Below are 22,741 nucleotides of genomic sequence, written 5' to 3'. Positions count from 1 at the left end.
AAGACTATTAATAGATTGAGAAAAAAAAATGTTCATAAATTTTGGCCTGACAAATCTTCAGCTGGCAGACTGTGCTAGTTGGCCCCACATCTTTTTCTGTCTTCCTTTTTCCTTGCCCTCCTGGTATTTCCTTTCTCACCCGTCTTTATCTCTGATTCCCAGTTTTTATTCTTCTTTTTCACTCAGTATCTTCATCAGTAGACAAAGATGTTTACACCTGAAGTAGATTGTAGGTATTCTTGGGGGTTGATAAATGGGGTTTTAGAATAAGCTTATTTTGAGGTACTAGGGCAGCCAGATATGTGTGTCCAGCTGAATTGTACAACCCCTGCCTCTACAATCTGCTACTAGTGAAAACATTTTTGAAGCTCTAATTGTCTGATGTCCAATCTTGTCTTCAGTGACTGTTGTCTATAAGCAATGGTGCATGTTACTCTAGTCATCCATAGTTGCATGTGAGTGTCAGTCACTTCAAAATTTCATAAAATTAGTAAAGTACTCCTAATTTAGTCAGAATGTGTAGTCAGTCTTCTAGACCTTGATACATTGTTATTAATCCTCAATCTTTCCATTTCATTTTTTAAATTTATTTTATATGTTAGTTTTCTGTTGGTTTGGAGGTTTCTTTGTTTTCTACCATTTCCTTTGCAGGTTCAGGTGTCTGCGGTTACCTTGGTAACCTTCATTTTCCAAGTTCATTTTTCTTGATTATGCATAAATCACTTTGTTTTCTGTCAAAATACTATTTTTTCCCCTTTAGGGCTCTTTCAGTGTCTGTTTCTTAGCTCACCTTTCCTCATCTAATTCAACGCAGTTTCCATTTCATACAGTGCAGGAGAAGGAGTTTGAAATGACATTAAGAGTCATTACTCAAAGCAGAGGTCAACATCAGGTCTAACTGTCTCATTTTTCCATGCCTAGCTAACCTCATTGACTCATACTGCAATAACTTTCTCCTTTACACTAGGAATGTTAGCTTTGGGAATATGCTTGGTGACTTTTTTTAATTTGGCTTCAGAGCTCATCTATCCAGAGCATGTCCTGCTTTGAGTAACCAAACTATTTGCCTGCTTCTCTCACATATAACATCTTTACTACTTACACATTTCTAGCCATTCTAACTGCTGCATTTTCTAAGTTTTAGAGTCATGGCATCACTTTAGTTTATTTTAAATGCTGTTCTTCTTGCTTGTTCAACAGGTATGGCAAGTCATCCCCCAATACCTATCTTGGAACTTGCAGATCATATTGAAAGATTGAAAGCAAATGACAATTTGAAGTTCTCGCAGGAGTATGAGGTAATTTTTGCCATTTTCTTACTCTTAAAATAATTAATAATGCCATCTTTCTGCTCCTCTGGCAACATCTTCAATAGGTATCAAACCTGATGGTGTTGGTTTCATATGATGTTAAATCTGTGACAAAAGTTCTCTGTGTAAAATGACTACTTTAGTGAGGTGGCTAGTTTTTATTTTAATAAGCATATTTGTCGGGCAGATTCCATGTGCACATACTTAAAGTAGTGTGTGAATGATATAGCACTTAGACTTTTTTGTATACACAAGCATCCATCTATTCTGCAGTTAAAAGCTCCCTGGGTTATTTAAATATTCTTCTATGTAATGTTATATGTTGACAGAACACATAGAGTATCCAAGGGAGAAGTCACAGTTCACTGTGTTAGTTCTTCATGGAATAAAGAATTTACAGTTGCCTGATGTCATTCCTAATATCACAGCTTCAAGACATTGTTTTTTTTCCTCCTGTCAATAATATCACTTTGATAATCTGTGAATTATGGTGTGTAAGAGTGTGAAGGAATTTAACCAGAACAGAGGAATCATTTAAAAGCCACTTTGTCAATAATCTATAGAATACTGCCCCGCAGGCATGCATTGACACTGCAGAGAGTTACCACCTCTCATGTCAATAATTTGTGGCTGAAGGGACTTGGATAGCCATCCATTAAACGCAATAAACTATAATTGTTTCTTCAAAGCGGGTACGTCAATCATGTCAAAAATCTATGGATAAAGTAGACATTGAACTATCCTACAAAGAACGTTCCTTTAGAGCAGTTATGGAGTGTTATATTAGTGATCCATGGATGAACAAATCCCTGAATGATCGCTGATGTGGTAGTCTGTTGTATCACTATTCTTTTGCTTAAAACTCCCCAAGAATTTGTCAGCCTGGTGGAGCATAATGGAGAGACAGAAAACATCTCTCTTACACCCAGGACTTTGCCAGTGCTGTAGAAATAGTAACCATGCTTATACAACTCAAATATCTAAAAAAGAATGTTATTCTCATTCTTTCAGTGCCTGCACATTAATTGCATTTGAAGGTTCATATAAACACAGACAGTACAATAAAAAGCACTGAAGAAGACTTTCACATGTTGTTTCCACATTAACATGTCACTGCAGGGTATACAGAAATCATATAATTGCCCAGTATATTTAAAGAGAATTGAGAAGAAATGTGTAAAAAGTGTCTGAATACTTACTATTACAGTAATGGACTACAATTGCTTGTCTTTTAATTGTACACTGTTGAGAAAGACCTTAAGACAGCTCTGAAGAATAATCTCATTGGATGTCAAAAGGCAAATGTAGTCTCTACAGTTCATGGAAATGAAATTTGTTTGAAGGGCATCCTGGATTGCTGTTTACTGTCACAATCACAAAAATGCAGGAGCATCTTTTCACATTTCTGTATGAAAATGCTGTGTTCTTAAGAACGAAGATTGTAACACACAAAGAATTAGACAGATATTTCATGTAATTTAGGATTCTGAAATTGGCAGTTACTATCCTCCTCAGTCACAGACACCTGCTGAAACCTCACAGCGGTGTCTGGCAGAGTCAGTGCTGGGGGTGGGGTGGGGTATCTGACAGTCATCCCCATAACACAGGCCACATTAGTATGAGGTCTGACAGCATCAGCCTTGAAATCAGTGAAACACATGCTATATTTGTATAGTTCAGTGCACAAATGTTTATGACTTTTGTCTGTAATCTCTGGATAAGTTTATGAATCCACCTCTGAATGACAAGTACCTAAAACCTATTTTAGGGAAGGACAGAAAAAAAAAAAAACCTGCCCAGAGGCTGAGTGGTCACAGGGCCTTTTGATGGTGCGCTGTGTACAGATCAACCGCACTTCCTTATCTGACTCTGAGTGTTTGTGGGATGCTATAGTGGAAACGGTGACACCATCTTGTGTGCTGCCAGCAGCATATAGATAGGGGATTAATTCTTGAACTTGAAAACAGTTCTTTAGAATAAAGGCATATCATTTCAGCTCAGGACAGTGCAGAGAAATTTATATAACATACCATGTTCTCCACAAAAAAGCCAACATTTGGTACAAATTTGACAATAATTTCCTGTTGTACTGCAAGGAAATTCCTTTGAATAACAGTGTAGGAAATTCCATTTACTAAGTAAAAAATGTCATGACAAGTCATATAATGTAGTATAATTTCCATAAAAATAAACAATTCATGCTCGGTATGTCTTGAGCATGTTGTGGAGATGACGTGGTGGTAATATAACTTACATGCTGTAATATAACTTAAAAGCATTGGTGTTTTGTATCTCTTTGCTATTTAAGTCATTAAAATAATCTAGAGAATGTAATCTTAAGCATTGTTAGTCAGTGTTGTGGGAATACGTTAAATTCTTACTTAGTATCTGTCCCTTCAGATCTTTTTACCAGTCATTGTAAATAGCCCAACTTTTACATCCTATTTAAAAAAACAAACAGTCCAAAAAAAAAAAAACAACAACCTGTCTGCAGCAGAGCGGTCACACAGTCAAGATTAAAACATTGGCCACTGTAGGTCAAGATTAAGCTTCACATTACTTTGTGCAAGGGGGTTCAACATTGCTCTTTGAAATCCCACTTCTAGATATCCCACTTTGTTTCCAGCTAGTCCCAGGTTTGTCCTTATTGAAACAGTATTAGTGTTAAGCACTGCTTTTTAATTTCATGGTGAAGTCTAGGCAGTGGACTAAGGCTGCAGTTTGATCACTGTAAGTCGTCTCCTTGCCTTGGCTGTGCATTCCTGTTGTCTCTTTTGTGCCAATGCTGGCACTAGCGTGAGTGCAGCTGTTCAAGGATTATCTCAGGAAATAGATTCAGCTGAAAACTAATTGTTTTATTTTTCTTTGCTGTTTTCAGTTGGATCAGTTCCCTGAACTAGCTCACCACATGGCTGCATGAGCTCTAGTGCCAGCACGAGGGAGCTGGTGGGAACATTTGTGGTTGGGGATTGGGACCTCCTCTTTCAGTAGCAGTCCTCACTGATGTCCCTTAAAGCAAATGTCCAGTTCCCAGTCAGAACTGGGTACAGATGGTAACAGTTCAGTTATTGTCACAGCAGATTGTATTTGAACTGGTGACACAGGAGTAAAAGAGCTATTTTTCGTCTTCAAAAGATAAAGGCAAAGTTAGGGCATGCTTAGCAGGAAACCATTGACTCTTACTGAGAGTATTAAAGCCCTCCAGTTAATTCACATTTGGAGAAACAAGCATTGTTGGTCAGTGGAAATTTTTTTTCGTAATTCCTTCTGCTCCTCAGCACTCCATTATTTTATTTTACGTTTGTGGAACACCTTTTATTACATAGATGAATTTCTTCTAAGCCTTCTAAAATACACAGCTAATGTACAACAACTGTTACGGCAGCTTTGTGATGCAGTTAAATAAAATAGAAATGCATATAGTTTCCCAATGAATGCTGAGTTCTCATCCAGTTTGTAGAACATCTTTCAGGAGGTTAGCTCCATTTGGAAAGGATGTTTTAAGGGTTTTTTTATCACACCCAACTCTAGTTTCCCTTTAAAATAATTACTTGGTCCATGGTCCGAACATGTCTTTTCGTAACATTTCACATATTTCATTATGTGCACCCTTTCTAGATGGTCAGAGACATTTCAGATATCCAGAGATATCTGAATATTTGCTTCTGTTTCATCCTCTTCCTTTTGCCTAGAATTTTGGGGTGTGAGGCATTGCATACAGATACATTTTTCTCCACATCTTCTCTCCTTCAGGAGAAATATTGCTCCCTGATCTGTTCTCACTTTTTTCTTCAGGCAGACAGAAACTTCTCTATCTGTCCACTACTTTCTCTCCAGTACTTCCTCTTCACTATTTCCAAAAGAGAGAAGAAAGTTCTCTCCCGGAAAGCACATGTCTATGTTCTGTCTCCTCTGCTGACTTAGCCCTCTGGCCTCATTTTCTAATGAAATCCCCTAGCTTCCTTACACCCTTCTTGGGAAGGGGAAGGTGAACTGCTATGGAGACCTAAACTATGAGAGGAGACAGGATTGCCTTCTTCAAACAACCCCAAACTCAACCAACATCCTAGTATTCTCCATTCATGTGGCACAAAGGTTCCCAAAAGTTTTTATTTAAGCTGAGAATATGTAAAGTCATATGTTTCTTCTTATGCTGCATGAAATCCAGGTGAGAGAACCTGAAACTGCCATACAGTAGAGAAATAACAGGTTCAAACATCTTCCTTCTGCACTGTGGTGCTGAAATGCCCAGGAAAAACGGGGCAAGTTAGGAAAGTAGATATTGCTAAAAAGTATGTAGCAATATGCATAGTATAAACTGCATCTTCTCAGAAAAATAAAAGTCAAACTCCTTCATTGGTATGACAAGGTGAAAGGATGGTATTCTCTACTGTAGAGAGGCTGGCTTCCAGCTGTGTGATGTTTTGTAAGCTTTGATGTCACTGATTTGAGGAGTTCCTGCTTCTAGAAGACTTCAGAAGCTATTTCATAGTATCTTGTTCAAGGGTCCTCCTATCCTGTTTCTCAGAGGGGACTAGGAGGAGAGCACTGCAGACTTCAATCATTACACTTCTCAGATATCTTTACCTTGAATACCTGGTTTCCATGGAAGAACAGAGGCCAAACTGTGAAGATTATGACTACTGCAGGGGTTAAATAAACTTCTCATTTACCTGTTGAATAGAACGTTTTTGTAGTTTTAGTATTGGAATTTTATTACTATTTCTTGCAAGGGGGAGGAGTATGTGCTATGTCATCTTCTCTATGATGTTCCTTTCTACTTCAAAATAAATTTTCCATAAACCTTCATTAGTTAGTGTTAGCGTTCAATCCCTTACACTTAGTAAAATGTTAGTTTACCTTGTTACAGTGACATATCATTTATGTCACATATTCTTTTATATTCCCTAATTTAAAGACAAGGTTCTTGACCCCAGCTGATTATTATAAAGCTTTTTCTGGCTTTGGCAGTTTCAATGGGAATTTTATGCAATGCAAGGCTCCATATGGACTTGACAGCTGCTAAGCAGAAAGCCATATTCATAAGAAACTGACCTTTATATCATATCTCCTTCTTAACTCAAGCCTTAGAATTTAACAACAAAAAAATGATCATGGAGATAGACTGAATCAGAACATTAATATGCTGCCTACTTTATGCAATATACTAAATGTATTAGTGAAGTCATTTCCTACTATCACATAGAACAGAAAATCCATTCCTCCAAAGCAGTTTTCTTGGTCCTGTGTAAAATAATTTATTATCTGGGATCTGTTGTCTTTGCTTTATACTCCTAAGGAAGTAAATTCAGATTCATACCTTTTCTGTGTGGGCATCTGTCATTGTAATACATAAAAATTAGAGTATTGACCTCTGTGTTATGGCATGATTTAGAATATGTGTGTGTCTATGTGCACGCCAGTTAACTAATGTAATAAGAAGCTGTATATTATTTTAATGTCTTCTTTCTCATCAGAATTCTTGCTGTAAATTACAGACAGCCTTTTGTTTTAACACTGAGTATTGGGAAAGATGAAGATGCATTTTTGGCTCTGTGCCAGACTGCCATACTATTGTAAGGTTTACTGTAGCTTATCAGTATCAGTCGGTTAGATTTGTGATGAGAAAATAACTTATTAAATCTAGTACATTCATTTTCTTGCATCTTATGTGGCAACAAGATAAACACTGGACACTAAAATGCAATGAATTTTATATTGCAGAAGCATATATAAAACTGATTATTAATAGAAAACACTTTAAAAACCCATGGACAGCAGATAACCTACTGAAAGAATCCATACCAAAGAAACAGCTGCACTTAACTGCCCTATGATTACAAATAATACAGGCCTATATGCAAAATTCAGTTTCTTCTTAGCAAAAAAATTGCTTTTTCTTCTTTATCTTTACCATAGTTTCCTCTTCTCTAATATTACAAACAGCATATATTGGTATTCTGTAGCCTTACTTTCATGGGATGTGCTCCATTTATTGAGAAACAATTAGTGTAGTCAGTGAACGATGAACAGTTGTTTGTCTTTTTATTAATAGCACATATGCTATTGCATTCACATAGGTTGTTTGGTGCTTAGTTCCATCTAGAGCAGTATCTGAGCCAGAAGGATTGTTAGGATTCAGAATTTTAAAGACTCCATGCAGGAATCTGAAGTGGTAATAGTCAAGATTAATAATAGTTTACCTCCTTCCTTTGTGCTGTGAGTGCCTGCTTAGACTAACAGTGTTTGTTTATGCATATATGATTAAAGGAAAATTCAGATACAAGGAAGCTGGTGTTATCATATGGATAACATATGCTAGTTTTTGGACTGATACCTAATGCTATTTTGTCAAGGAATTCCACTAGGACTGTTTAAGTAGTCAAATAACTGTGATAAATGTCAGTTTTATTTTGCCCAACTGAAAACAGTGACATGTGTAGGAAGAAAGAGAAAAATAGTCCACTTATAGTACGACAAATCATTCAAGGATGGACTATGTAGATGATTATAGGGAAATCTGAGTTTTGGGGGGGGGGTTTAAGATTCATTTGCAATATTTTTAGTGTATTTATGGGGGGAAATGGAGGGATCAGTGAAGAAGGCTTTATAAGGTACATGCCTTAGTGATATTCCAGTTGTAATTATGGATTTTTCTAAAAATTTAGGTGGTACTTTTTATATTCATACTGCACAAAGAAAGTGTCCTTTACTCCTTTCTAGAAACATAAATGTCAACAGTGCTCTAAAAATACATTGAAAATTGAAAGAAGCACCAGGATCCCATATGAAACTATTTAAAATTTTAATGTTTAAGAGCTATGGTGTAAACACCATATACCATATAAACATGTAAACACCATGTACCATATAAAACAAAAACAAGAGAATTTTTAATCATAAAAATATTTGCACATAGCTAAGATTTTCATTCCTCAAGTATTCATCTTCTCCTGATACTTATTTCCCATCTGAAGTTGAATGTAATTCTCTGTTTTGAACATATAATTATTTCCACTGCAACTGGTTATGATATCACGGACAAAGGATTATAATTGCATATGGGGAATAAACGGATAAATTTTAAGACTGGAAGAAATACAAAACAGTATGACTGATTCTAATAGAGTTCTGATTTCTAAAGCTTTATATGTAATAGAGACACTCCTTCAAAACAAATAGGTTTTCAAATAGTGATTATTTTCTTCCTTAATTATACTTCTGCAGTATGCATATATACCTTGTTTAACTCCACTGGAATCAGGTTTTAAATGATCACATTTGCCCATAGGAATATTAATGTGATATTGCGGAGGAAATACCTTTGGTTTTGAAGGGAGTTTGGCAAAAGCTTTAGTTGTGTTTCTAGCTGCCCTTGAACAACTGTGTCACTTTCTTTTGAGAGTCAACAAGAAATCATCCATCTATGCATTCTCAACTCTGTTTTTACTACCCAGGCTTTTTTAATCCAAACTCTCACTTGAATTCTGGGGAAGATTTACTCATGCAAAAAAATGCGGGCTTGTTCCCCATATCTCTTAAGAGTGGCAGCCTTTACAGTGTGATATGAAAAGCTCTGTCTTAGTAGGAAAATGTAATTCCACTGGCAAGTTGCCCTGATGATGTATTAATGTTCATGCATTTAGCCTTCATGTTTTGCTAATGCAGTATGTAAATCTCATTCTATTAGCAAGTTTCCTGCATAATACAATAGCATCTTATTATAGATTCATCAGCTATGATATGAAATTCTCATCGCAATCACTGACATTGGTAAAAGAGGGTCAAATTGTTCATTTTTATGGGTAGTTGACTACTTTCCAGTTGTGCAAAGTCTATTTGCACTGATGTCTTCTTAAATGTGAGTTTTTCTTTCTTCTTTCTCTCTCTAATGTTAAATTCCTCTGTGACCCACTGTTTTTTGATGGTTTAATTTGACCTACACCTACAGTGCTGGGAAATTCATGGTTCATGCTTCCTTTCCCTTCTGTGTTTGTGAAACCTATACAGCAACTAACCATTCCCACGACCCACAAAAATTCAAACCTGATGGCTCTTAATTTGCCGGCACAGTGAGCCTTGATAGAGCGTTGTTCCCCATGGCAGCCTGGCATAGGCCGACTTACACCAGGAAGTTTCTTCGTTCTTATTCCTTCCCCAGTACTACACCAGGATACACTCCTGGAGACCCACAGGCAATATTTGCCTCTGTTGAAGTAGCCTAAACAAATACCTCAAAAAGTGCAGGTATAGAGTTTATGGGGAGGTTTTTTGTTTGTTTACAATTAGTCCTAGAAACACATTCTGGTTATCCTGATACCTCGTCAAAAAGCTATTCTGTGAGTGGCACATCATATTAGTAAACATTGCTCAAGTCTCATCCCAGTAACAGATCAGGCATTTTTGTAGCAGCCTGCCATTTAAAACACAATAACTGAAAGATTAGTCATAGCATGGGAGGGTAATAACAGTATTACAGATATCTTTATTTCTTTCACACAAAGTTATACTACACAGTTATGCTATGAAGAAATCCAGTTCTTTGTTAATGACAGCTTTATTGAAGACAAGCTTTCAGAATGAATATACTAGAAATCCTATTAAAGTGCCATCCATTAAACCATTAAAGCACTCATTAAAACTTTTAGTACAGACTTGTTATTCATGAGTTATTGGTCTTTCACACTTCTGAAATGTGTCTGCCAATACCACTCTACCCTTTGTTCCAGTGTGGCTGTTAAGTCCAAGGAAGTATAGATTAACCTCCTTTTGCCAAAACAGTGCTTTGTGGGAGGATGGTAAGACCACAAAGAGGTGGGCATTGATGAGAAAAAGAGTAAAGATTAAAGTTCTGGTCCATTTGCCGTGTTTTGACGTGACTTGTGTTAACTGTATCCATATACAGGGCTAAAATTTAATCACTGACTTATACCATCTGGCCATACATCATAAAGAAGTGCACAGGGAATATAGTATGCTGCTGTGAAGAACACATCCTCAACTACTGCTAAGAAATGGCTGACAAAGAAAGCTGTTATTTGATTTTTTTCTTGATATTGAAAAGCAGCTTTAGATTACTTAAACATTAAGGACTGAAAAGGGGAAGAAAGAAATTGAACTGCTAAAATAAAGCTTTAAACTTTAAGTATTACTAATAATTTATAAATTCTCATTAACAAATAGGTATAATAAGAAGTCTTTTCTTGTAATGGGCAAAATCTACTTAGATCATCATTATCTAAGTGCAATTGTATAGCCAAAATCACACCTCAAACTTCATATTTACAAGGAGATGTAATTTTGAATAGTGGAAAGGATAGGGAGTTTATGATGACTTTTTTCATATTTGTGCATGTTCTTTTTATTTTTGAAAGGGTGGAGCAGGAGACCTGCAGTCCAGTCTCAAAAATAGTAATATGTTAGACAGCCAGTTTATTCTGTTAGTTTCTAGTTTTCTTGTTGAGTGTGAAGAAAAAGTCTATGTGACATCTTATATTGTGGAATAATTTCCAGAATATTCGGGCACTGTAGGTAACAAAATAAAAGATCAGGTAGAGTGTCTCCTTCAGTTAGGTAGACAGAAATGATACAGAGCACCGTTGCCTCATTCCGGGGCAGTGGGACTGCTCCGTAACTACCATATTTGAATATATACCTCTCAAAAATTCTGAGTAGGTAGTCACATCTAATACAGATATGCCTTATTCTTTGTCAAATAAATTATTTTATTTTAAAATATATTTAGAGTATAATTCACTAAAATATTGAAAGTGTTTTCTGTTTATTTTGAATTTACAGTGGTTATGTTCTGCATTGTTACTAGAAATCCAAGTTAAACTCCTATCAATTACTTTTTAAAATACTGAAAATCTTGGCATGCAGACATCCTGCAGAAGTTGTCATATTCACCTCTATTAACTCAAAAAGGAGAAGAGGGGAGATACTTTCTGGGAAGAGTGATTATGTAAATTTGATTACTCTGAAAGTCATATTGTGTAGCTGAATTGCTGGTCAGCTGATAAAAAGGCATATCGCATAGGTTAAATATATTATATGTTTATACGATTTTCCCCTTCCCCAGGCTCAAATGAAAAGTGGTCCAAAATCTTTCTCTTCACCTTACTTCAACTTACCAATAGAGATTAAAAAAAAAAAAGTGTTTTTAGGTGAATCAGTGCTTACCTGCATCAAAATTCATTTGGCAACCTTTCACAGAGGATGAGAAAATGTTATTGTCATGAAACAGAGCTGTGAGAAAACTGAATACAAATGTTATAAAGTAATTTATATTGCAGCTTGATTTGTTTATAAATATGAATTTCTGTGTGTGGTCAGAAAAGATAATGGTTTTGTAAAAGGAGAACCAAACCCTAATAAAGGAAGGGTTAGGGTGTCTACGTTTGTGCTCAAACACAGCACAGAAGTAATGTCTACTTTTGCAAGTGACAGAATGCCAACTGGATGATACTTTGTTGTTCCTGTATTTAAAACCAAATTAAAATGAGGCCAAAAAAAGCCACTATCTGTTTTGAAAAACTCTTAACATATCTAAATCCCACAAGCTGCTAGGATTGTGAACCCACATTTTATTGGATGAGTTTTTTTTCTGAAAACTTGCTTGAGCGCAGAAGTTGTGTGAAGTCAGAAGAAATTAGATCAAACCATTCTGAGCTCAAAATGATTTAAGAATGCCTTTTGTACTGTTATTAACATCCGTTACAGTGCTACTCAAGTGAGCCATAACCAAACTATGAGTTAATTCTGCATGGCCCTCATCATGCTCCCAAGCAGACTGTGTCTTCCTCATTCCTCTAACAAGTCCCATTTCATTTCCTCCTGAGGTGTGAGCTGCAACACGCTCTGCCTCAGTCACTGCTTGTGAAAGCAACGTGCAAAGGGGGAGCCAGAACCAGGACCATCACACTGCATCTGCAGGACCTCAGTCAAGTTAGGGGGAACTCACCCTGGGCCAGCTTCAGAGAACTAGCAAAACTCAGGAAAATTAGTCAGAACACTATTATAAAATGTAACTGAGTTTAGGGTATTAGTGGAAATGATAAGACGATGGGCTTTGGTTTCCTAAACCAAAAAGCTTGGTATCGCCCAAACTCTCTATCTGGCAGCAGGAAAAATGGATTTTTTTAGAATAATCTCAAGAAAGAAGCAAAGTCATTCTCTGTATGTTAATAAAATAAATTATATGAGATGTATAAAGATACATAAAAATGAAGCAATTTTTTGACTAGCCAAATAATAATTATTAATCTAAGAGTTAAACCCAAATAGCTCCCATTAAATGTTTTAGCACATGTCCATTGTCTGAAAATACCTACTGTAATAGGTTGCAGGTCACATTTTGCACTTCTACTATGACATTAACATAAAATGCACTTGCAGCTGTTCTAACTGACCCTGGGAGGGTCAGTAATGTCATGTAAGTGATGTCTTAGTGCTGTAGTGCCAGTATGGAGCTTCTGTATGGAGTGTTCTTTAGAGCAAGCCTGCTAATGTAAAGTGAACACAGTGCCAGTGAACGGCCTGCTCTAGGCAGAGCTCTCTCTTTTATTTGAATATTTTGGCTTTTATGATTTAGAGCAGCCTGGCATGGGGAACCACTCATGTACCAAATTATTACCAGGATTAAGCAAAGGATATGACCTTCAAATCATCTTTGCGCATACATACCTGCTGATGAAACACTTTAAGGTCTCTAATGTTACCGAGAGGGAAAGTAAAACAATATGTGATTCATCATGACTTCTCAATATGAGATGACCTTTCGCATAGCAGGTACCATCTGTCATTTATTTGGTAGCTGCCCAGATGTATGTGTAACTCAACCACAGAGATAAGAGGGAATAAGTAGAGCCTGGACTTCACTGGCTCATGAAGCATGCAGGAGTAGAGGAAAAGCTTTATTACGTTACTTCCATCCTGGAACATGAAGGAAGCAGGAAATAAACAGTGATTCTAGGACCATGCAGTTATATGTATAAGTAAGAGGTCATAAAACCTCATGTATGACTACATTGCTCACATATTTGTTTACAACTGAATGCATGAGTCAAGGAAATAAAAATAGGCAGTGTCTTTATATTGTGTTTCTATGTTCTTCAGTTTGTTCTGTCAGCAGCACTGGTGCCATTAGTTGCTCTGGTGCCAAAAAGAAAAAATTTAAAAAGAAACAACATTTTTCTTCCAGAAAAGTTCTTCAGGAACATTTGGAGTTTCTTTAGTGAACAGGACGCTGAACTGTTTGAAAACACGTGCACTTAGTAACAGAGCAAGACAGAAATATTTTCCCCACCTCATCACAGTGATTTTGAGATTTCCAACATTTTTTTCATTCTCTCCTATGCTAGAACTACTCACTGCAGAACTGTTTCCTGGGGGGGAAAAAAAAAAAAAGAAAAAGAAGAGATGAATATTCTTCTCCCTCTACCCTGAGAGGGGACAATTACCTTAGATTTGGAAAGCTTGTGGTTTAAATTCCTAACTGGAACTTCAGATGCAGCAACACTAAATTCTTGTTATGATATAGTGCATTATGAAGAGTTCTGAAATTGTAATTTTCTTTCAAAACCGAAATATTTCCAGAGTAAAACTATAGGACCATATGGTGTGTAATCATTACAAATATGATAAGTATGTAGTACTTAGCTAATATTTTTCCTCTCCTTTTCTTCTCTTTATCTTTTTGAAGTCTATTGATCCTGGTCAGCAGTTCACATGGGAACACTCTAACCTGGAAGTAAACAAACCAAAGAATAGATATGCGAATGTAATTGCATATGACCATTCTCGTGTTCTACTCTCAGCAATAGAAGGTAAGGAGACCCTTAAAATTAAGCTAATTAAATCCTAAAATCCAATATAATTTTACTTCCTGCTGTCTTTGGATTGCAATATGAAGAACTGTCAATTGAATTACTTCCTGTAATGAAAATCCTTTTTTGATGTTCATTCTCAGTAATTAATTAAGAAAAAGAACTAAAATTGAGACAGGATCACATATAGTACTTGATACATTGGGTCTCTGTGTGTATGCCAAAGTGTTATCTAAAGTAAGTTATTGTTGCTGTTTATTTCTACTAGCTCTACAGAGCCAATATATCAGAAAGTCTGTGTGAATTAGGGTTTTAGTCTAGATCTGACATTATCAACATAGCTGATTATAGAGTTTCAATTGTCAAATTCTATTCTAGAAAAGATCAGCACAACTTTATGTTCTCAGAGGAATTTTAAGAAATATTAAAACTTCTCTTTTTTAAAAAAAAATTGACTTACAAAATGAACATATATTAAATGGAAGTGTTCAAACAAATGTACACTTCTGGACATTGTTGAAACCTCAGTATTTCACTGACAAAAGGTTGGCAGGGCCATACAATGACAGCTCTTTGTTATATCTTTCTTAAGCCCAAAGTTTTAAAAAAAAAACTTGAGCACTTCAGAGTTTTGACTTAAATAAACTGTCCAAAGTGATCAGTCCTGGAGACTGTGTGTTTTACCAAGTGCTAAAGCATCAGCAAGTGCTGGTTATCACTCAGAGGATTTCTTTACTGGCCAGCTGTGCCTTACCATTATACTGCTTCCTGGGATGAAGCCAGATTTTCATTTTATTCTTTGTGGTTGTCAATGAGGTATAGTGATGGCCAGACTATAACAGATTACATATTTAAGTGAAGCCATTTATATGAAAATAAAATTTGCCTTTAGTAGCTTTGACAATGCTTGTGTATGATATATAAGATCTAGGGACACCTTTAAAATTGCAAATGACTTTGTATTCAAGGTCTTAATTATTGCAGTTCGAACATGCTAAATGTTAAACTTCAGGGTATTTTAATTTAGTCATAAAGAACTTCTCTATATTTGGCAAGTCCAACCTAATTAGATACAGAAAGGACAATATTTACAGGTGTAATAAATTTTAATAATAACTGCTCAATGAAGAAAAAAGCAGTTCCACTGGTCGAGCCTTAGATCTTTGCCTTATTTTTTGTGTATTGTGGGCTTCGATAAAACAGACAAGCTTTTTCAACGATATTAGAACATTGAAATGATTGCCTTGAAGAATTTGAATATAATAATCTGCTTATATTTGTTCCATTTCTGAAGCTTATATGGTTGCACTGACTAAATTTTCTGTAATGTCAGATACATTTTTCACATTATCTGGTAGAGAAATCTAGCCATTTAGAATCTGCTATTACCTTGTAGAACTATCTATCTCCTCAGCAATAGGGAGTGTATTTTAATTAGCATTATATTTGATACAGTTCAAGAAAAATATCCTTTTCTGTGTCATTGGTACACACAAGAGAACCAGGTGAATCATCAGGAAAAGTCAGGAGCAGTAGTTGCACAGCAATGCCTTTCTGAATTGTATGTAAAGTTCATTGGAGCAAAATGTTTAACTCAAAAATTACTATCAGGTATCAAAAATAACTATCATGTACAAAGAAGACTCAAGATTTTTGCAGGATTTATTTTGAAAAAGATTTGTGTAACTGAGAAAAAAAGAAGAAAAAATCTAATTGCACATAAATCTATTTGTTAACCTATATCAAGCCAGACATCTGGGCTAGAAAAGTTCTGCCAGGTTCCCCTTCATGCAAATGATCCATGAAATTTGACTTCCTAAAAGAAAATGAGCATATTCTAAGAATGGGAAAAAATTTAAGAGAAAAACAGAAAACATTATTCAAAGTAATTAAAGATATCAAATTACACAGTGCAGTAGACTAGCTTTTTAAAATAACAAACAATAAGTACATGAAAAAATTCTAAATTCTCCTTGCAGGAAGGGACTGAGTCTTTTAAGGAGCAGAGAAAACATACAGTTAAACTGTAAATTTCGATTCCTTTTTTAAGTGAGAAACACCTTGATGAGGCTAAAATTTCTAACTCTATAACTATAATATCAGAGATCCTAAATGAAGAAAAATACAATTATAGTCCTTTGAAATATCTGTGTTAGGCATAAAAACACAGTATTCTGACCCATCTGGTGATTTCCTAGTATTTTCTCTATCTTCAGTTTATGGTAACCAAAGCAACATAAATCAGGTATTAAATGCTTGTTTATGCTATAATAATTTGACTTGAAAACAGTAATAAATTAAGTATTCTCCTTTTTTTATTATTGTTCCTGCTGGGATTTACATGGACGTGTTTCTGAAATTGCATGTATGTAATATCCTAAGTTTAGTGTACTGGTTTTAGCATTTTGTAGTAATTGTTTCTCTTTCCTGTTTGGAATAAACATTCCCCCAATGAAAATATGTAGTCTGCCCAACGTTTTAATCAGTTGACAGCTGCATTTGTTTTCAAGCTACCAGGGAAATAAACACTTTAAATATTGTTTAAAAAAAATCTCCTTGGTCTGTGTTACCATATAAGTTGGTCAGGGCCTAAATTTGGATTGCATTACATTTTGTTACAACCATATAGAGAATATATTTTTTTGGTTTTACATATAGGCCTTATCTGAAGTTCTTTGGAGGCCGTAAGAAGATTGACATTATTATCAGTGAAATTTGAATAAAAGTTACGTTCTTCCTAAAATGAGGACCTCCATTCTACTGATAGGCACTCCATCCCTGAATAACAGCAGCTATATTTGTAGCAGACACTAATCAAGTGCCTAAACATTAATCTACCTTGATGGTCACTTTGCCACTTGCTGGTGTTGCACAGATGAGAAATGTTGTAATTGCCTCTCTAGTGTACAATGCAAGGGCAATTTAGTTCAATTTCCTGTCTCTGACTGAAGCCAATATGAGATGCTCCATAGAAAGTTTTTAAATTAGTTAGCATGTTGTAGATATCAGAAATTACTTCTTTCCACCTGTTGATAATATCAAGTTGTTAAAATTGCACAGACCCTAAAACACAAGCCTTAGTAGCCCTTTTGAAGCACTTGGTTTGCTACCTTTTATAATTCTTGTTACACATGGTTCAAACCCTTTCTTTGAGTCCACCTAAGTTCTTGGCCTCTGTAATTGCCTGAAGTAGTAAGAAGTTCCACAACATAATTGCTGACTTTGTAAAAAAAATATATTTTATATATGTAAATTCTCTCCATTTAAATTTTGTTTCATTAGATGTCCCTTTGGAAGGGAAACTCAAATTAGCTGTGGTAATTTCAATTTTCACCTGAAGGAAAATATTATTTGGAAGAATTTTGTTCCTGTGTGTTACAAAAATAAACCTCATCCCTGATATTCTGCTGTCTTTGGGTGTGACTGAGAGGGACATTTGCAAGATGCACTGCAGTATAATGAGAGAACTTAATAAGATAGTAAAATCTATTGTATGCTTCTAAGTGGTTCTGAGGTCAGAATTTACTAGTTAAAAAAGAAATAGACCAAATTACAACAGCTAGATCTACAGATTTTAAACCTCAAGGGAATAAATAAAATACTAGGAAAAAAATCATTAAACATTCTGCATTTTAAAAAAGGCTTGTCAGTTCTTTCAGGAGACATCCAAGACTAAAAGTCTGCCTTATGTGACATGGATTTGATTAAGAGAAGTGATGTAAAAATTAAAGTATAAATAATATCTATCATGTTTCAGCAGTAATTTGTCTGATGGGCAAGTTAGTGGCTTTAAAATGCAGCTAAAGCTAGAAGTCTCTGACTACAATATAAATCTTAAGAAGAAAAGGCAAGAAGCTGCCAATATTCTTATTTACTTCTGAGCTGCCAGTTGTCAGTAAATCAGCATCCAGTATGTAGTCCGTGATCTTTAGATATAGAATGTATTCTGGTGAAAATAAATTCCTAGACACTTATTGAACAGTCATGAACTAGACAGCTTATTTGGACTCTCTTGTATTGCAGGTATATTATATTCTGTTAACAAAATATAAATTAAAGGCTAAGAGTAATTTTATGCCACTTTCCATCTGCAAGCCTAGAGTGCCTGAAAAAGAGCAATGATTGCAGTGATGAGGTAACAAATTTCAGAAAGATCAAGCTGAATGATTTTGAGTAGACTTAATAGTAGCTATTTCAGCAGCAATGCCAAGACCAGCTTTAGGAGTATAATAATCCCAGACTATGGATCTACTTACCATTGAAAATCTCCAAATTAAGATGAGTATATGAGTTATGGATGCTATTATAGTTATAACTTAACAGCAAAAACAGTGTCCTTCTGTGCTGCCCTTGGCATAATTCTGACTTCTTCCTGTATACATACTCATACTATTCACCTCGAAAGCTTTGGCAAATGTCCAGTGGCTTTGTTCTTGAACAGAGAATGAAGATTTGGCACTCCATGGCTTACTGTACACAATCATATTGAAACTGTTTTCTACAGGGATCGTCTAACCTGGAATCATTTCAGTTCATATTAGTACAGGTACTCTGTGACCCTTTTAGTGCATCATTTAGACACATAAATGAACATTTGCATCCAATGAAACAGTCCTTTGAGAGACACCTTCAGTGTTTCTCAGTCCTGAAGAGGTGGAGAATCATTTTATCAATCAATCAAGTTCCAGACAGTTATCAAATAATCACAGTATGAGGTCTTCGTGTTGGATTTCAATATTTGCTTTGCACTGTCTTGCAAAATACTGTTATCACAATGTATTGTCACTGTGCCGGCATCATGCTGTTCTCATGTGTGTCTCTGAGGGACTGCACTGAACAAGTCTGTCCTTTCTTTTGCTTTCATTCTGTCACCTACCTTACGACTAGCCAACACTAAAAAAAAAAAAAAAGAAAGAAAGAAAGAACAAAACCTCTCCCCCCCCCAAAAAATACCTTGCTTTTGTTTTGCTTATTAGAGCTCCTCCTGTTTGCTGGCCTGCTTCTCTGCTACTCTCCTTTCACATTTTTCATCTTGCCTGCAGATCTCCTAAAGCCCCTAATTCCTAGTCCCCACCACTACATTTCACCTGTTTCAGATTTTTTCATCCTTTTTTTCCTTTCTACTGTTTCTCTTCTGTTCTCTGCACAATCCTTTTTTGTCCTGCCTAATTCTCCGTCTTCTGCCCACTCCCTTGTGACATTCCCTTTTTCTTTCTAAAACGTACTTTAATTCAGCGTTTTGCTTCATGGTATCTGTCTCCCTCATCCTTGTAGCACTAACACAGCCCAAGTCTATTGCTTTGCTTCTGTCTTTTCTTTTTCCTCATCTTACATTATGTTAGCATGATATGTACTGCATTTTCCTCAGCCTTTGTACAAGTTGTTCATTTTACCAATAGTCATTATTACAAATATCTTTGTTAGTTTGTGCTGCTTCTTTTTTCAACGAGTTCGTATGTTACAGGTTTGTGCTTACACCATTTGAGTTTGGTAACCTCCTTACCTATATAGATTTCATGTTACAAACAGCTTTCTCATAGACATTTTTTACTGTCATCCAGTAGCTGTCTTAGGTTCATTTGTGCTCTGACATAGTTAAAAATACCAGTCATTGATTTAAACCAATAGCATAGCTTTGTCAGCATTTTCCGTTCATCATTACATTTTCCCAAGTTGTTTACAAGCATGACAGAGTTTAATTCTATTACTTCACACTCTTTTTATAAGTAACAGTACATTTCTTAGGGAAGCAGCACAGAAACAAAGGTTTATGGTTTAATTTGTTTTAAATAGAAAGGCTGTACAGTACTTAGCCTTTGTAAAGGCTTGAAACAATTTCATGATTTGATTTCAGTCTGTGAATAAAACGTGAAGTCTAATTAAAGCTATTTAAGAAGATAACTGTCTTCAGGAAATCAAGTGGGTAATTCTGAGGTCTGCATTATTAGCTGCGTGGTGTGGATCCCTGTGTATGCTGCAGCAAGCTGTACTGTCATTTCAGTTCATGAGAACAGTCTCACCATAAATCAGTAGCTATAGAGGGGTGGGTTTTTTTATTCTTTTGTTCTTAAATTGTGGCATTGGCTAATTTTGTTTCATCGCTCATTCACTGTTTTTCTCTCTCTGTAAAATCTGGACTGCTTTGTTCTCTTGAGATATTTGAAAATGGGATGTCTTTTATGCTCAGCTACTCATCTAATACTGCCCCCATTGTGCTCAATTCCTGTCTGGCAGAATAAGGAGATTGCAGACTCTGGTCATTCATCATCATAGTTAAAAAGGCTACTAGAAAATAGTTAGAATTACAATCTGGAGGCTCAGTCTTTAGCTAAATTTTTGTGCAGAAAATGTGTCTCTGCTATTGATGAAATTTGTAAAAGTGAAGCGATACCAAGTGGATTATTCTGAATTTACCCTTCAGTTATGCCATCCTAAATCTGAAGTAAACTCCACTTTTGCCAATAGAGTTAGTCAAGATTCATATCAATATTACTGAAGGCAGAATTTGCTTGCTTTGTCCCTTTCTTGACCCATGTTTTTACAGAACAACTGACCTCTCTTGACTATTATGCCCAAATTTAAGTAATCATGGCAATTGCTGCTGTGCTTGTGGATATGATGCCTTCAAGCTATGGCAACTAACAAAGGTTTGCAGGATTTCTTTCTACTGCAGTCAAACTAGTTGTCATCTGATTGTTTTTTGCGCTATTAGACTTGACAGAGGGTTGTTTAGCTTTCTCAGCTCAGAATGAGGTTATGGCTACAAAAGTCATTCCAGAAAGTGACATTTTAATATTTAAATATATTTACCTTTAATAATCGTTTCACTTTGGTCAGTGTAGATACTACAAATGTTCAGTATTTGTGTGTGTTATTTTTATTCTACACACATTTCACTGGACCTGCTGTGATAAGCCCCTTCCTTGAAGGGATTTGAGTATGTGTGTTGTGGGAACATAGCTGATACTGGTGGCACAGTGCGAGATGGAAAATGAGAGCAGGAAAATGGTATTATAGCATATAAAAAGATTTTTGAAAGGAATGTGAAACTGAGGTCATGCATGAAAAGGGTGATGGAGAGATTCAGACAAAAAAAGAGGGATGATACTGAAAGGGACTAGGAGAACGGATGGAGAACAAAGGCAATACCTAGCGGATACTGTGGAAGAGAGAGACAATGGAGCTGAATGTTGTGAATCCCCTAGTTCAGCGGGGATATAGTCCTATAGAGTGCTGGCTTCTGGGGAACTCCTTTTTAGAGACAAATCCGTGACCAAAATTTTCTTACCGTAAGAGGTACTGAGCAACAATTAGTTCTTCCTGGATCTGCATTACTTAAGTCACTAGTAGTTGCTAATGTCCTGTGGTGAGTGGACTTTCCTGTCCATGTCCTAACCATATCTTTTTCATACTCCATGAAGCCTAGTTACTTTGTAAAAGGAACTTTCTAGTTTAAGAATACACAAGAATTTTTTTCTTTCTTGATAAAAGGAAAATGAAGAAATAGAGTAGAAATTTCCACTTTAGCCTACCTTTGAAAAAACTCCCTTTGCAAATATTTGTAATTGCTAACCCTAATTCTCTTTTACTTGCATCTGTGATCAAGGAAGATGTAATCTGGGAATTAGCTTTTCTTCATTCTATTTTGAATAATTATAAGTAATTTAGTTTAGAAGTTATGTATTTTAATATGATCTATTAATAAATTTAATACAAGTTAATAAACATTAAAAATATTTACAATTTTAAACTTCTGATTTATTTTTTTTACATCAAGTACTGGTAGCATAGGCTGCTAAGATTTGTAAAGAACATTCTTTAGTGCACTGTTTGCAGTGCTTCTCATGCTTAATTTTCACGCTGAGTTGTGCACTATCGGCTCCAGAGGACAGCTTTCCCGGAAGATCATTTAACCACTTTACAAAGCGTTGTTTTTCTCTTTCATTTTTTCCTCAGGCTTTTATTTATAACATATGCTTCAAAGTATGATACCAGACATCATAATGTAATTCTAATTTATGCAGAAAACATTTCTTACCAGCTTTCTCAGTTCCTTTGGTAATAATACCCAGTTGGTGTAGATTTCTCATGTTGGCTTCATTTTTCTTTCTCATCTGTTTTATGCAAAAATGTTTTATTATCTTGATAAGGGAAGAAAATATGGCATTGTGCCTAGCAGTTGTATTTTCTAAGTCATTAATTCCAATTTCCACAATGAGAAGTGTCATGAAGAAAGTTTCAAGTCTACAAGAGTGAGGCTTCTGAACTCCAATTTCTGCCTTTTATGGGAGGAAAATATGCTTTTCGGCAACTCAGAGTGGGTTTAAAGATGTTTCTTTCCCTCTCCCCCCCCGCCGAAGAGACTTTCAATCAGTTCTAATCATGGTCGGCCAGCTTTCCTGTGTGCATCCATGCATCTTGCCTGAGGAGTGCCATTTGTTGCCTCTCTTGGGCCCCTGACTTTACAAACTCTTTTCTTCCATGAAATATTTTGTCAGATTTTTCTTTTACTCATATAGAAAGTCAAATCAAGATGCTATTTGTGTTTAAATATAATTTGCACATATAAAATGAGAAAATCTATCAGGCTTTCTTGGGCATAAA

The 22,741-nt window shown here is 35.7% G+C and overlaps 1 protein-coding gene across 1 annotated transcript in view; it reads left to right on the top strand.

The window, feature by feature from the left end:
- The window catches only part of PTPRD (protein tyrosine phosphatase receptor type D), a 367,736-nt gene that overhangs the window by 291,198 nt on the left and 53,797 nt on the right, over positions 1-22,741 (top strand). The window contains exons 22-23 of the mRNA XM_067316504.1: positions 1,201-1,298; positions 14,014-14,137. Of these exons, the coding sequence (XP_067172605.1) occupies positions 1,201-1,298; positions 14,014-14,137 (222 nt within the window). The remainder of the gene's footprint in view (positions 1-1,200; positions 1,299-14,013; positions 14,138-22,741) is intronic.

Source organism: Apteryx mantelli, chromosome Z, assembly GCF_036417845.1.
Source record: "Apteryx mantelli isolate bAptMan1 chromosome Z, bAptMan1.hap1, whole genome shotgun sequence".
NCBI classification, from domain to species: domain Eukaryota; kingdom Metazoa; phylum Chordata; class Aves; order Apterygiformes; family Apterygidae; genus Apteryx; species Apteryx mantelli.
This window is presented reverse-complemented; position numbering and strand designations above follow the sequence as displayed.